The sequence below is a fragment of the Benincasa hispida genome, chromosome 6 (genome assembly GCF_009727055.1).
Source record: "Benincasa hispida cultivar B227 chromosome 6, ASM972705v1, whole genome shotgun sequence".
NCBI classification, from domain to species: domain Eukaryota; kingdom Viridiplantae; phylum Streptophyta; class Magnoliopsida; order Cucurbitales; family Cucurbitaceae; genus Benincasa; species Benincasa hispida.
The window spans coordinates 35,633,473-35,647,727 of NC_052354.1; the positions used below are offsets into that span (position 1 = coordinate 35,633,473).

The following is a 14,255-nucleotide window of genomic DNA, read 5'->3' on the forward strand; positions in this document are numbered from 1 at the left end:
ACCCTAAGGTTCACAAAACCCTAAGTTTATTTAGAGAGCTCGATACCATGTAAACTCTTAGGTTTGAGAGAGAATCAGAATACTCTATTCATTTATATGAATATATACAAGTGTACAAAGCATAGAAAAGGAAAATATCACAAAATATTTATAAGAATGGAAAACCCTAACAATAGAATTATCATAACATCAGACAACCCAAAACCCTTCATAAACCCTAGGGTCCCCACGTCCATACATAAAAAATTCTCATGCTTTGCTATCCAACTGTTTGGTATGAAGTTCTGTTAGGTCTCAATCCTGAAAATAAGCAACCTAACAAAGAGCCCAACCAAACCAAACAGAGATACCTTCTACTGTTTGGGTTATCTTATTTATAAAACAGAGTAAACGTTCCAAATCAACACTTCAAAGATAAATCCACCACAAGTCTTAGAACAAACAAGAAAACAAAAAGAAATGTAAAGATGAACAAACACTGCCCAGCACAATTCGAGAGAGCTGGAATTCCCTCCACCTTCTTCAGCCGTCAGCATCCAGATATCCCAAAATTCACATAACCTCCAAAGCATCCGCAAAACCTCTCTTAAACCTCTCCAGTGGTTCCCTGTTGGTTCCCCTCGGCATAACCACATTCTTTCCATGTCCCACTATCTTCTTCTTCATGTGCAGTTCCTTTCTTACTCTTTCGATAATATGTATAACGAATTGGGGGCCTCACAAGTTCCTTTTTTACCCCTCCTTGCATACATGTGCTTAATAGGAGGGCGTAGAGATTACTCATGAAAGAACCAAAAGAAAAATCATATAATCTGTATCAATTTCAAGCATGTATTGGTTATTACTCTGGATAGGAATACCTAGCTTCTACTCTCTTGGTTTCTCTTTTCATGGAGTAGTGTTTTTCTTTGGGTGGGTAGGAACTTATGTAATGACTTCATGCATGGTCGGTTGTTTCTCTGCTATGTTATCTTCTGTTGGTGGATAATAGTCGTTGGACTCAAAAAGCCTTGGAATTCTTGATAGCTTGATGAAATATCAATTCCCGGGATATTGAAAGTTCTTCCTTTTTATCCTCCTTGCTTTTCTACATTATTCCTGACATTAGCTCTTCTGTTCCCTCTTTCTCTCCCATACTTCACGCTTTTCTTCGTTCTGTTCTACATCGTTAAGCTTCTTGGTGAGGATTAAGCTTAACTTTTACAGAGTGCTTCAAACCTTGTAGAGTAAGGATCTCAATATAATTCAATAATTGGTGAGCAACTCTTATAATTTGAGGAGGTTTCTCAACTTTTCTCTCAGGTAGGTATTGCCTTTCCTCCTGTTCTGGTCCGAAGACAATGAATTTTTAAAGCAATGGTTTTAGACTTTATGTTATGTTATATAGTTTTGACATTGTCACAATGCGAGTGTCTTTTGTCAATCAGCTGATTAACCTACATTCTTCAATGCTTATTCTGCCTTAGACAAACTTGCTATGCTATGAAGTTGACAAGAAGTACTATTTTCAGGCATATTCTGTCGGAAGAGCTTTGACTCAGAAGCTGAAGGAACTGATACCACGGCAAATGTTTAAAGTGCCTATTCAGGTAAAATTATTACTTCCTTTCTCAATGACATGATAACATTGATGATTGACATGAACAGTTACATAACTTTATTATGTTTTTTCCTGGTGTAAAAGTCTGAGTTTCTTCCAATTTTCTTTTTCTTCTTACTCATCATTTTTTTTTTCTTTTTGACAATCTTGAATTTCTCCCACTTGTAAGTACCAATTTCTTTTAACAGTCTAGCAGTATTTTCAAGAACAAATTTCAAATCCCAGCCAAATGTAACAAAAAATATGCATACCGTTTACCTTTCAAATCCCAGCCAAATGTAACAAAAAATATGCATACCGTTTACCTTTGTTATTTCTTTTTTAATGGCAATTAACTTATTTACGGAGTCCCAGCATTACATTTGTAAGGTATCATCCTTACGCTGTATTGATAATAGAAGAAGAAAACCTTTAAAGGCAGTACAAGATAGCTCCCAGCAATTTAAGGGCTGGTAAACTCTCTTCCCTTCCCTGAACATTCACAGAATAAAAGCATAAATCGTAAGTCTATCCTTCCCAATTACATATAAAGCACGGTACCTCACTCACTAGGCCCTGATTTTCCCTTTTTAGCCCTCTTGTATTGTATCAGAATTGGGGGCTTAACAACAGTGTTACCACATGGTGTTATGGTTATTATTATCGTTGTAAAGTCATGAAGCAAGTTGGGGAAAAATTCTCGGAGTAGCGTTGGTTCTCAGATAAAAGTCAATCTCAAATCTATTAGCTTCAAGTTCACAATTCAAATGTAGAGTTGGATATAGTGAATGGCATTTTGAACTGCAAAGAGGTTCCCTTTTCTCTTATCTTAGTATGCCTCTTGAAAGCAATCATTATCCTCTCCTGAAATCTTCTTCCCGAGAAGCTACAATTCAAAATTCATAAGAGCATGCCATTTTTCCAGAGGTAAAATACTGAAAATGGGATTTAGTTTCCTGTTCGGAATAGGATGGAGGACAGGAATTGGAGAAAATATTTTCTCCCCACAAGGATCTCCATTGCCCAAATGGAGATTCCTCTGCCCCGAGTCTATTCTCCAAATCAAGAAATGAGACGAGGATTGAGAATAAAAATCTATGTGGGCAAGGATGGGGAGGGCATCCCTATCCAAGTTCTATCATCCCATTTTTTACCAAGAGAATCTATAAGCTTCCTTGTGAAATTTTGTGAGAAGTAATTCTCATTCGAGCATGTGGAGCATGGTCACCTTCTCTGAGGTTCAAATCTAAGTAGCACTCACTAATTTTGATTTATTGACTAATTTAACACCTTTGGGCCGCTTAGTATCAACTTGAAAGGTAATTGTACAATTAGCATTTTTACTTTACTCGTTCCTGTTAAATGGAATCTCATTATTAAAAAAAAAAAAATGTATAAAATTTAAAAAGGCATCCTAAATATTGCCCTTAAAAAAACTGTTTGTCATGTGTAATGGCTGAAATCACCCTCTTTGTTTTGTTTTGTTTTCTATGAGGCACCCCTTTTTTCATTTTTTTGCCCCATCCGGCAGGCATGTATTGGCTCTAAAGTGATTGCTAGTGAAACTATATCAGCAATTAGAAAGGATGTGCTTGCCAAATGCTACGGTGAGAAAATTTTCTCGCAGTTGAATAACCATTATTATTGTTTCAGCATCAACTTTTATTACCCTCTCTTACGTTTGAGGTTCAGTCCTTATTGATATCATTAAAAAGTTGACAATATTAGAGGCCAGTTGGTAAAATTTCTGGTGTTTGCTTTTTTTGTAGGTGGAGACATAACACGGAAGAAGAAATTGCTTAGGAAACAGGTGTGTTGTTTGGCATGATTAGACAATGAGACTATGACTCTAACCATCCATTTTCTTTTCCCAATTTCCCTTTACATTCACACTATCAATTTCTTCTAATGTGTAGTCTGAAGGAAAGAAGAGAATGAAAGCGATTGGGAGAGTTGATGTACCTCAAGAAGCTTTTATGGCTGTTTTGAAGCTTGAAAAGGAGGTTTTGTAATTTTGGTCCTTAGCATCATTTTTATTCTGACTATTGTATATAATTTTCAAGTGACTTATATGACTTTTTCCCCCTCCCAATAAATATTTTGTAATTTATGGATATAATTTCAAAAAGAAAAAAAAATGGTAAATTATCTTGATGGTTTACTTTTTTTTCGTTACAAAAAAGAAAAAAAAAAATTTTAATTACGAAGTTGAACAAAAGTTTCTGATATAAGAAGAATATGGGTTAATTGGGTAATTAGATAATATTCTAGTTAATTCCTTTTTTACCCCACTTGTAGTAAAACTCTTTAAATAGGGACTTTCCCCTCTTATATGAAAAACATTATTCGTTCTAATAAAAGACCAACAATCTTGATTCTTGGAGAGAATTCTTCAAGATTTGTAGTCTACATCAAATTGGTATCAGAGCGACCTCATGAAAGGACCTCATGACGAGTAAAGGGTTTGATAAACTCTACACTCTTCCTTCTCTTCTAAAGATGCGGAAGCATTATCCTTCTCCCTTCAATCTATCAATCAACGATTAACTCTTGCAGAAACTTCTATCACTTCTCTCGGAAAGTTCAACGCGAAATTGCTTGTAATTCAAACCAATATGGCTGGAATTATAGCCACAAATTTGCGCATCCAATAAGCTATCGAAAATTTGACATTGGATGTTGGAAGAATGGTTGAAAATCAATCAAGAAGCATCAGAGGGAAACCAAGCTGGTGGAAACAATCAAGAACAGTTACAAGAAGTTCAATAAAGGCCTAAACACCAGCATCAAATGCTTCTAAGAAACTAAGATTTGCGGTCCAAAAAATTCCTCCTAGAATCCAAGAACCAGAAAGACTACATCAAAGAATTGAAGGAGTGTAGTTGCCTAATCCTGTCCAATATCATCTTCTTCTGGTTTATCCACCTTTTAGACTTGTGCCACCAAATTTGTTGGGGCTAGACTCTGATTCATTCGAGGATGAAGATTTGACTAGTCCCCAACCACATAATCGAGCAAGAATGATGCGTCCACAACAAGAAAATTACCCATTGTTTCAACGCCAATTCCATTATGATCAAGCACAAGGGTATGGAAGTCAAGAATATTATCAAGATTGGCAAGGTCAACCTAACTGGTGGCAAGATATCCCAAAAAAAAAAAAAAAAAAAAAAAAAAAGTGGATAAATTTATTACGAGAAATGGTGTTGAAATTTCTGATGTAGAAAACTTAAGTTCGTTGAAGGGCTTATATGGTAAAGATGTTGAAGTTGATTTTTTCAGTAACATAACCCACTTGCAGAGACTTAGAAGAGCAAAGGCACTGATTCGCTTCAAAAATACTATTCCTATAGTCAACATGCTTGAGGTTATCACAAAGAATGTATAGAGGTGCAGAGAATATTAGAGGTGTAGAGAATATTAGAGTTGTCAACATGTTCTTTGCTTAAAGATATTGGCTTGGTCAACGAGTATTTGAACACTGACAACGTTTGGAGTCTCGATGAACTTGATGGAAATTTTATATTTTGGAATTTTTTTCAAGATGTAAGAGATTAGTTTGGCCATACTTCGTTATACAAGTTTATTTTATTTCTTAATTGTTACATTTTCTTTCTCTTCTTTTTAAAACTCGAGGATGAGTTTTCTTTTTGGAGAGGTAGAATGATGTAAGTAGAAAAGGGTTAAATTGGGTAATTGGATAATAGTATAGGTTAATTCCCTTTTTACTCCCCACTTGTACTCAATCTCTATAAATAGGAATTTTCCCTTCTTGTATGGATAATAAATTTCCTTTTCCTCTTATTTCATTCCTTATTTGCTTCATAATTTTTTTCTTTTTAAAACTCGAAGACGAGTTCTCTTTTTGGAAGGGTAGAATGATGTAAGAAGAATATGGGTTAATTGGGTAATTAGGTAATATTTTAGTTAATTTCCTTTATACTCTCACTTGTAGTAAAATTCTATAAATAGGAACTTTCCCCCCTTGTATGAAATACATTATTCATTCTTATAAAGGATCAACAATCTTGATTCTTGGAGAGAATTCTCCTTTTATCTCCTTTAGGCTATATCAGTTTCCCTTATTTTGTCCTAATGTTTTTTATTGGAGTGGGAGGTCTTGCCTCTCTTTTTCTTAGAAGTTTGTTTTAAGATAGTAATAATAGGTGCCTAAAAATAAGATATCTGAATGGTATGGCTAGAAATCGTCGATTGTTGGATTGTTGGGATTGGTTGTATACTTGAACATTCTAAATCTTTTAATTAGTAAATGATATTTTGGTATTCAAAGGGTAATAAATTCATAAATTTAAGGGATAGTTTAATGTATTTTGACCTAAAATAATAGAAAGAAAAGAAAAATGTCAAACATATCTCAATGTTGGATGTTACAATCAATAATTGTTTGCATGTTCAAGGGTCTAAGACTGAGACTAGTGTGACAAAAACATGTCTACTTTCCTTACATTACTACAGCATTTACGTTAGATTAAGGTCCTTGGTGACACAGAGAACGCTATCAATTTTTAACAACTGATCGACCAGCAAGGAACACATGGGGAGAGTATTGTGGCACCTTCACCATAAAAATATTTGTCTTCACGGGCTTGTAAGAGCCTAAGGATGTTGGCTCCAAATAGTATGTATTTTATAAAGGTAGTTTTTCTTTAGTTCAATTGGGGAATCGAACCACATAGTTATAATATATTGTATACCAATTGAGCTATTCTCACTTTGACAAGTTTTGCACATAGATGGTTTTTTTTTTTTTAATCATTAATTACATGTTTGGCCTTCAGTTTACTGGATTGTTTGAAGGAAGCATACTTTTGTAATTTTGCATTTTTCATGTTTGAAAATGATGTAATAATTTTTTGCTGTTTGAGTACAAGCTATCTATGTGGCCTTTTGGTGATATGGTAGCCATACGTGCAAATTTTGATTTACAAGAGATTGGAGACTTGGCTTCAGGGCCAGATAGAGCTCAAGTTCCAATTTTATAATTTTTCTTGTGTATATTTTGATTTTCCAAATCAAGTTTACTAACACGTTTTAATGCAAATAATTTGTTTTTATTATCTTAGATGTACGTATGTACTCAGGTAGGTTTTAAATCTGGTTGAAATCAGTTTAAATTTCAGTCAGTTGTAATTTGATTAAATTCATCTTTGAACTTTCTAAAATTTTGTTAAGTGGAGTACTTTGACACAACACACTAGGATTTTATAAAAATAAAAAAATAGAACGGCTGGTTAAAAATATGGCAAAATGGGCTAGAATGTTTAAAAAAATAAATAAAATAACAAAGGCCAACACATATTACAAATATGGCAAAATTTTGATTCAACCCTGCAAAAAGTCCAAAAAACCCCTTGGAAACCAAAACTAGTGCCACTCAACTCGTAATACTTAGTTTGACCACCAACTGCACAACCTAACCAGACGTGCGAACCAACTACCAAAAACGCACCCTAATAGCTTCACCATCTTCAATTGACCCACGATCTTCATCATTTTCGGTTTTACCATTCTTCATCTTCGATTCTACTTGTTGTACCAATTATTGGCAATATGCACCTATCCAAATCTCACATGCGGTAACGAACCGACTTTTTAAAATGAAAATCAGACGACTATAATATACATACATAAATCTCAAAACAGCTTTTTTACAAAATTTGACTAAATTCAAAAGAATAAAATAAATTTTTATTATAAAACCTATAAAAAAAATACAGAATCTCTGTTTGGGGTACTTTTAACTTTAATTTAAAATAAATTAAATAACAAAAACCGAATGAAATATTCAAAGAATTTAAAGGTTTAGTTACAAAGCTAAAACTTGCAAACATAAGATAAACATATGCGGAAGCGTTGTCAAGTCCCGAGACCCAGTCACAGATTTCTCTTATCATTCGTGTTTTGTTATTTCCTTTATCTAAAAAAGATATCGATAAAAGAGTGAGTATAAAATGGGACCACTAGGTATACAGGTTAGTGTCTCTATCATGACAAAGGTGTACATCCCAACATAGGCATAAGGGGTGAACCTGAACCCACGCTTTAATAGGAAGTGATTCCGAAAGGACACATTAACATAATCGTAGGAATGTTAATAGCCACCATTAGTTTACATGCAGCATACATCATCCAAGTTCAAATCAAGCCACAACATAGTATAATCATAGTAACATGTCTCGTGAGTTTCCAAAACAGTCTCAACAGTCATCTATCAAAAGTTCGTGGTAGAACATTCCATCATAATTTTCAAAATAGTCTCGACAGTCATCTATCAATAGAAACATGCTATCAGTGTATTCACAAGTCTTAACATTAACTTGGGGTTCAAGGGCAAACAGATAGTAAATCACTTACCTCAAATTAAACCCAAAGATGATAGCAAAATAAACCCATTAAAGGAATCTTTTTTCTAGCTTTTTTCAAACTTGGTGTTAGGTCCTAGGACAAGGCAAAATAATTCTAATTTTAACCATCAAACCTAAATGCATTCGCAAAATTAGTTTAGAAGCCTAATTCTATTCACCAAATGATGTAAATATCGCCAAATTAATTTCAGACAATTCCAAATATCCTTACCCAGAGTGTGGTTTAATCCAAAACCACTCTAAACGAAAAAAAAAAAAAAAAATCACCAAGCACCCAGCCTAAGCATAAACTTTGAACCAAGCATTAACAACTTAATTTATCTCAATTAAACCCAACTTCACGAATCGAAAAGCCTAAAAAACTTACAAAATTCGCCCAAAATCGGTCCTTGATACCGTTGGACAACACGTCTCCAATTTCAAAACTTTGTCCCAATCTTCAACGGCATCAAAGATTTGAAACCAACATTTAATGGGTAATGGAAATACTTCAAGTATCCTACACAAAACTTACCAGAATCGATACCGATCCATTAGACAACAGCCTTAAGACCCCTCGAAACATCAAATCCAACCTTCAAATTACCATACAAACCATAAATTTAAACCAATATGTAATGGGTAACCAAAATAATTCAAGAAACCCACAAGAAAACACCAAAATATCACCCAACTAGTAGATCCGGTGAGTGGCGGTGATGTAAACACAATGGTGCAGGCGAAACCGTGGCGTTCGACTTGGGCAGCGACAGACTCGAGTGGCTAGCGTATAACACGAAATCGAGCGGTCAGTGAGATCTGACGAGGATTTTGTGCGACGACGAAGACACGAGCTGGGCGTCGGAAGAGTGGCGCGATGACGACGGAACCCGAGCGACGGCCGGAGTTTGGCATTTGGGCTGCTGGCAACTGGTGAGGGAGAGAGAGATAGAGTGGTCACGAAGAAGGAAGGAGAAAGATGAAATTTTGTTTCCATTTTTTTCTTTTGGCACGCATCCCAAGGTTAACATCGCCCTTGAGATGCACTCTACGTACTTGCTACCACCAAGGAACTCGACCCTCAATGGCTCATTACTTGTTCTTTGTTCCTCATTGGTTCATCACACGATCCTCAACGCATGGTAGTCACTCAATACGTGTGCAATCGATATGTTTATACTTGATCACAACCACATCATACTCGATAGATTAATTTATACTCGATCATTTTGAATTGCACGTGTCGTCGAGGACCTGCTCTGTAGTTAATGCTCATGTACGAACATATACAAATTGAAAAATTTTCTGACAATTCTCTCTATTCTTTCAAATTAATTTCTTGAATGTGAAGTAATTTTTTTTAATAACTAAGAACAAATAGAACTGAAACAAAAAAGAAAAAAATTGAGCTCACTTTCTCTCAAAAAAATCCACTTCACAAAACCCATTTTTCTTAACAAAGACCAAGTATAAAGGCATTCTCATTTTTTGATCATTTTACTATATTGTCTCACACTTCAACTAAGTAATTATGTTAGTTTTTTTCTTATTTTTTGCTCATGTTTTTTACCTTTTCGACGCAGTGCGGGACATACACACGTTGTAAAGAGAACGAGTGAGTGAATTTGTGAGTGTGTACTTAGACATGCGAGTAGCTCCCAATGGAGCAAGGATGAGAGAAGAGAAAGATATGAAATGTTAAGCATCGTGTTTAGAGTACCGAGTCGAGTGACAAGCGTTGAGTATCGAGTAGCGAAGAGTGACTGACGAAGATCGAGCATAACAAGTATTTAATAATAACCAATTTTCCTAATAGCTCGCTTTGTGTAGTGTTTTTCTTGAAGGATGGAGAAATATATTCTACGTTATAGAGGTATATGGGACGACACAGAAGAATGCTATATTGGAGGCCGTTTGAAGGGTTTGCTAGTTTCGAGCACATTGACATATAATGAGCTGGTAAATCTAGTATATAAGATCATGCAAGTTAGTTCGACAGAGTTCAAGATTATAATGAGGTGACACATAAGATGGATATTGATTCTCCTCCAGTATGCTTAATGGATGATGCTAAAATTAAATTGATCCTCTCAGAGTACAATCATAGTATAACGTAGTTATTTGTAAGGCTTGAGGAAATTAAAGAAATTCATCACGAGGCAACATTTGATTACCCAGAGAGAGAAGACCAACCCATTTATGGAGCGGATGTCAATGAGTATGATGTTTATCCATTAGGTGTCTCATTGGAAAACGACAACATCGATGTTAATATAGCGAGCGTATTGTATCCAAATATGACAATAGAAGAGGTTGGGACATGTGTAAATAAAAATGTGATGATAGAAGAGAAAGAGGTTGGGAATGAAGAATAGCCAACTTAGGTTACTTTAGGGAGTGGTCCTTTATATTGTGAATGAAGAACAACCAATTCCGATTCTGTCAAATGATTTTGGCTATTTTGTTGGGAGTGTGCCTTGCCAAAATCCATGCAATGTACCATTAAGTAGTAAAGCCAGAACGGGAGATTTGATCATGCAACCACAGTCGTTCGTAGGGTTGGTGGATACCATTGAAGTATGCCAAATTTTCTTAAACAAGAATGATATGGAGATGAGGTTAGCAATGTTGATCATAAAGAACAACTTTGAGCTATGGGTTAAAATATCAAATAAAAAAATGTATAGTGTTCGGTGTTTACACCCAACTTATAAGTGGGTTGTTCAAGCAATTAAAATGGATGAATGTGATATTTTCAAGATCACAAAATGTACGCCAATCACACATGCTCGATTGAAGTATTGAAACATGACCAAAGGCAAGCCAGCACATTCGTTATTGATCACTTAATCAAGAACATGTTCGACGTTGGTCGGGGGGACAAACTGCACCATATTATTGAGGACATGCAGCATTAGTACGGTGTCAATATTAGTTATGACAAGGCATGGTGTGTGAGAGAAACTGCTTTTGTTCTTGCAAGAGGGATGCTAGAGGAATTATATATCGTTGTTTACCCCTATGGTGCAGTAGATATCATTAATCTTGAGACAGAGAAAATTTTGAAAGTGAACGGGCACGGGTTGAACGTATTCCATGATGGCGAGTCTTTAGATTGATTTGACATCGCCTACCGGTTGGACTTAACAATTTACATCTGATAATGAGCCGCCATAGTAGAGCAATCGACCCTAAAAATTTGTGCTTCCTGGAGGCAGCCAGACTTTAAATTTACTTGCTTTCATAGATTAGATTTCAATTTTGTAATTTTTCTTTTATCATTGAGCCAAATTCTTTCTATCCTTCTTGAATTGCTAGGATTGTTGTTGGAGACGTGTTAATTCGAGTCTCCTATATCCTTCTTTCACTCCATTGTTCAGGGAAGTTTTTTGATCCCTTGTGCTTTATTTTTAATCACATTGAGGACAATGTGTGTTTTAAAAGTTGGGGGTAAGGTGTTTGGATTTGTTAGGACTATGCTTGCTTGATTGTGGTTTGTCTGGTTGTTTTGTTCCTTCTTATGACTAGTCTACGACGCACTTGTATGAATTTTTCTTGCATGAAAATAGATTGGATGAAAGGATTCACGATTTTCATGGCGTTTTTGAAAATTTTGCTTAATTTTTTTCATACATGTACAAGCCCTTTGCATATATCTTATCTTGACCTTGTTTGCTTGCTTAGATTTGAATTATGGGACCATAAGTTTGTTGTCACTCTGAAAGACCTTGGTGATAGATATTAATCCTTCCATGGTTCAATTTAGTAATGATGTCTTGAGATGTAGTCAACTGATATCACAATTCGCGCTATAAAAAATTTGAAAAGAAAAAGAGCAGAGAAAAAAAATAGGGGTTTACTTTTTTTCTTCAAGGGTATGATTAATCTAGGGCGGCCATGATACCCATGGTTTCCCTTTGATCTAAATTACTCTAGAGGAATGAGTAGAGATGTCCACGGGGCGGGGTCGGAAATGCCATTCCCATCCCCGTCCCCACTCCCTATTTCATTCCCCATCCTCGTGAAATTTTCCACGGGATCGGGGCGGGGATTCCCCGTGGGAATTTATCCCTGTTATCTTTTTTTTTTTGTAAAAAACTAATTAATTTAAATCACTAATGTGACCAAATTTTAATTAAATAATTAATTTTATCATTAAATTTTTTATTATGGTTAGTTTTATATGACAATTTGAATTTAAAAATAAATTACACAAATTTTGGCCTAAAAAAGCTAATTAATTTTTTTTAGTAGAAACAAATAAATATAAATCAAATTATTCACATATATAATCTAAATTTAAACATTCAATTTAAACATATTCATTATCTTAACCAATAAATAATCAAATTTGAATTTAAATGTAATATTTATATAATAATAATAATAACATAACATTAGATAACTATACTAAATAAATATGAAAAAGCTAATCAGGGTGAGGACAGGGAATGGGGCGGGGTCAGGGACGTTCCTCATCCCTGTCCCCGTTTAGCTCACGAGGATTTTTTTCCCCACTCCCTCTCCCATTCCCCGCCTAATTGGGGAATCCCCGCCCCGTTCGGGGCGAGGCCCTATAGGGCCCCATCCCCGTGGGGAAATTAGACATCTCTAGGAATGAGTAAGCTTAGGCACTTTTGAAGGGAAATCGGCCTGTAGTTGGATGTCTTCCACGTAACTCGTATGGGCAAGCCAAAACAGAAGTCACCTTTCTAGATAAAGTTTCCCCTTCATTTGAGAAAAAAAAGAGAGAAAAGAAAGCACATGATAAAAGGCGATGAATGAATAGATTTTGACCACTCCAATTTAATGTCATTGCCACTTTGAACTTAGGAAACCCAATTCCGGATCCTTTGAGCTAGTATAGGGGGAAAACAAAATGAGGATTTATAAGGTCATTCCGAGCCTGCTCTTGCTCAAAATAAATAACTTTGTGCATGTACATGCATGACAAAGCTTTTAACAAATTTTCAAACTTGCCGTGAAATGGTGGAATGCTTTTTTAATGCCTAATCGATTGTGTGTATGATTCTAGATGAATATTGAGACTTGAGAAGGGAACATTATGGTTTGACAAACTGATTATTTTTGTGTGATTGCTTGTTCTACCTTGCTCGAGGACAATTAAGAGCTAAGTTGAGGGTGTTTGATAGTACCAAAAATGTGCTATCTTCCTCTACTTAATTTGGAATCGTTAAGTTATTTAATGTGTTTAGTTTGATAGTTTTGTAGGACTTGAGTGTACAAGAGACTGAATGAAGCGTTCAAGATGAAATGACGTTAAAATGACGAAGATAAAAGCTAAATTGCACAAATGGAGAAAAAAGACCAAGAAAATAGAAGATTTTGCCCAGCCGGAGCATTACAATGCTCGAATTGAGCATTGCACAATGCTACAAGGCAGTAACTACCCATTCCGTGAAGAATAGGGCAACATTGCAACACTATATGTAGCGTTGTAACGTTACGATCTTAAGGCGTTAGCGTTGGAGACAGGACAGCGTTGCGACGTTGTGCACATCATTGCTTTAAATAAGTGGTCAGTTCGAGGGTTTAAAATAATGGTCACTATTCCAACTTGACTCGATTTTTCCCTCTCCTTTGAACAAATATTGAATTTTCCTACCCTTTGAACACATAGAACTGGAGAATTCAATTTAGAAGATGATTTATGTCTAAAGGGTAAGTACTTAGCTTGAGTTTCATAATTTGTTTCTATCTTGTTTCGTTCTTGAGACCTTGATTTGTAATTCTATTGAGACTTTTCTAATCTATATGAAATTTATCTTGAGTTTATTATTCAATTCTTTTGCATGGGATAATCTGACAAATTCACTATGTTTGTACGATTGATTGCTTTGATTGCCCTAATTTATAATCGATAGGTAGTAATCACCTAGAAGCAAGGGTTAAGTAAAGTTTGTGAAGTTAAATTAGGATTTCATTTTATAAGCATTACTTTCTATCCTAGATAAATTTCGCTCAAATAATTGATTAGACGATAAATCGATTGCTTGGCTTAGCGTTGCCTTTGATCTTAATGCTTGTTGATTTGTTATTAGTTGAGGATTCTCGCTTTTCTTCGAATTAACTTGATTTTACGGACAATGGGTTAGGTTTCTAAACGAGTAGGCTAAGTTTTAATTGGAATTTCTCGCATGATCTTTTGAATAAGTTTATGATAAAACTGAAAAAGGAATGGAATAAACTAGAACAACCCAAGTTAAGTGTTTTGTTCGATTGATAATTTTTACTCATTTAATCTCACTCCATGCGTTTCAATTTGTTGGATTGTATCAGCATGCAACAGA

General features: G+C 35.2%; 1 protein-coding gene and 1 long non-coding RNA gene across 2 annotated transcripts in view; one reads left to right on the forward strand and one right to left on the reverse strand.

Annotated features, from left to right (window-relative positions):
* The window catches only part of LOC120079330 (translation factor GUF1 homolog, chloroplastic), a 78,970-nt gene extending 75,230 nt beyond the window's left edge, over window positions 1-3,740 (forward strand). Inside the window, exons 19-22 of the mRNA XM_039033491.1 lie at window positions 1,512-1,589; window positions 3,111-3,186; window positions 3,349-3,389; window positions 3,496-3,740. Of these exons, the coding sequence (XP_038889419.1) occupies window positions 1,512-1,589; window positions 3,111-3,186; window positions 3,349-3,389; window positions 3,496-3,591 (291 nt within the window). The 3' untranslated portion in view covers window positions 3,592-3,740. The remainder of the gene's footprint in view (window positions 1-1,511; window positions 1,590-3,110; window positions 3,187-3,348; window positions 3,390-3,495) is intronic.
* A 4,236-nt stretch (window positions 3,741-7,976) lies between these two features.
* On the reverse strand, window positions 7,977-9,062 carry LOC120079331. The gene is made up of 2 exons (XR_005482212.1): window positions 8,640-9,062; window positions 7,977-8,540 (listed from the first exon to the last, which is right to left on the reverse strand). It is a non-coding gene; the product is annotated as an uncharacterized LOC120079331 (long non-coding RNA).
* Between the last annotated feature and the right edge of the window lie 5,193 nt (window positions 9,063-14,255).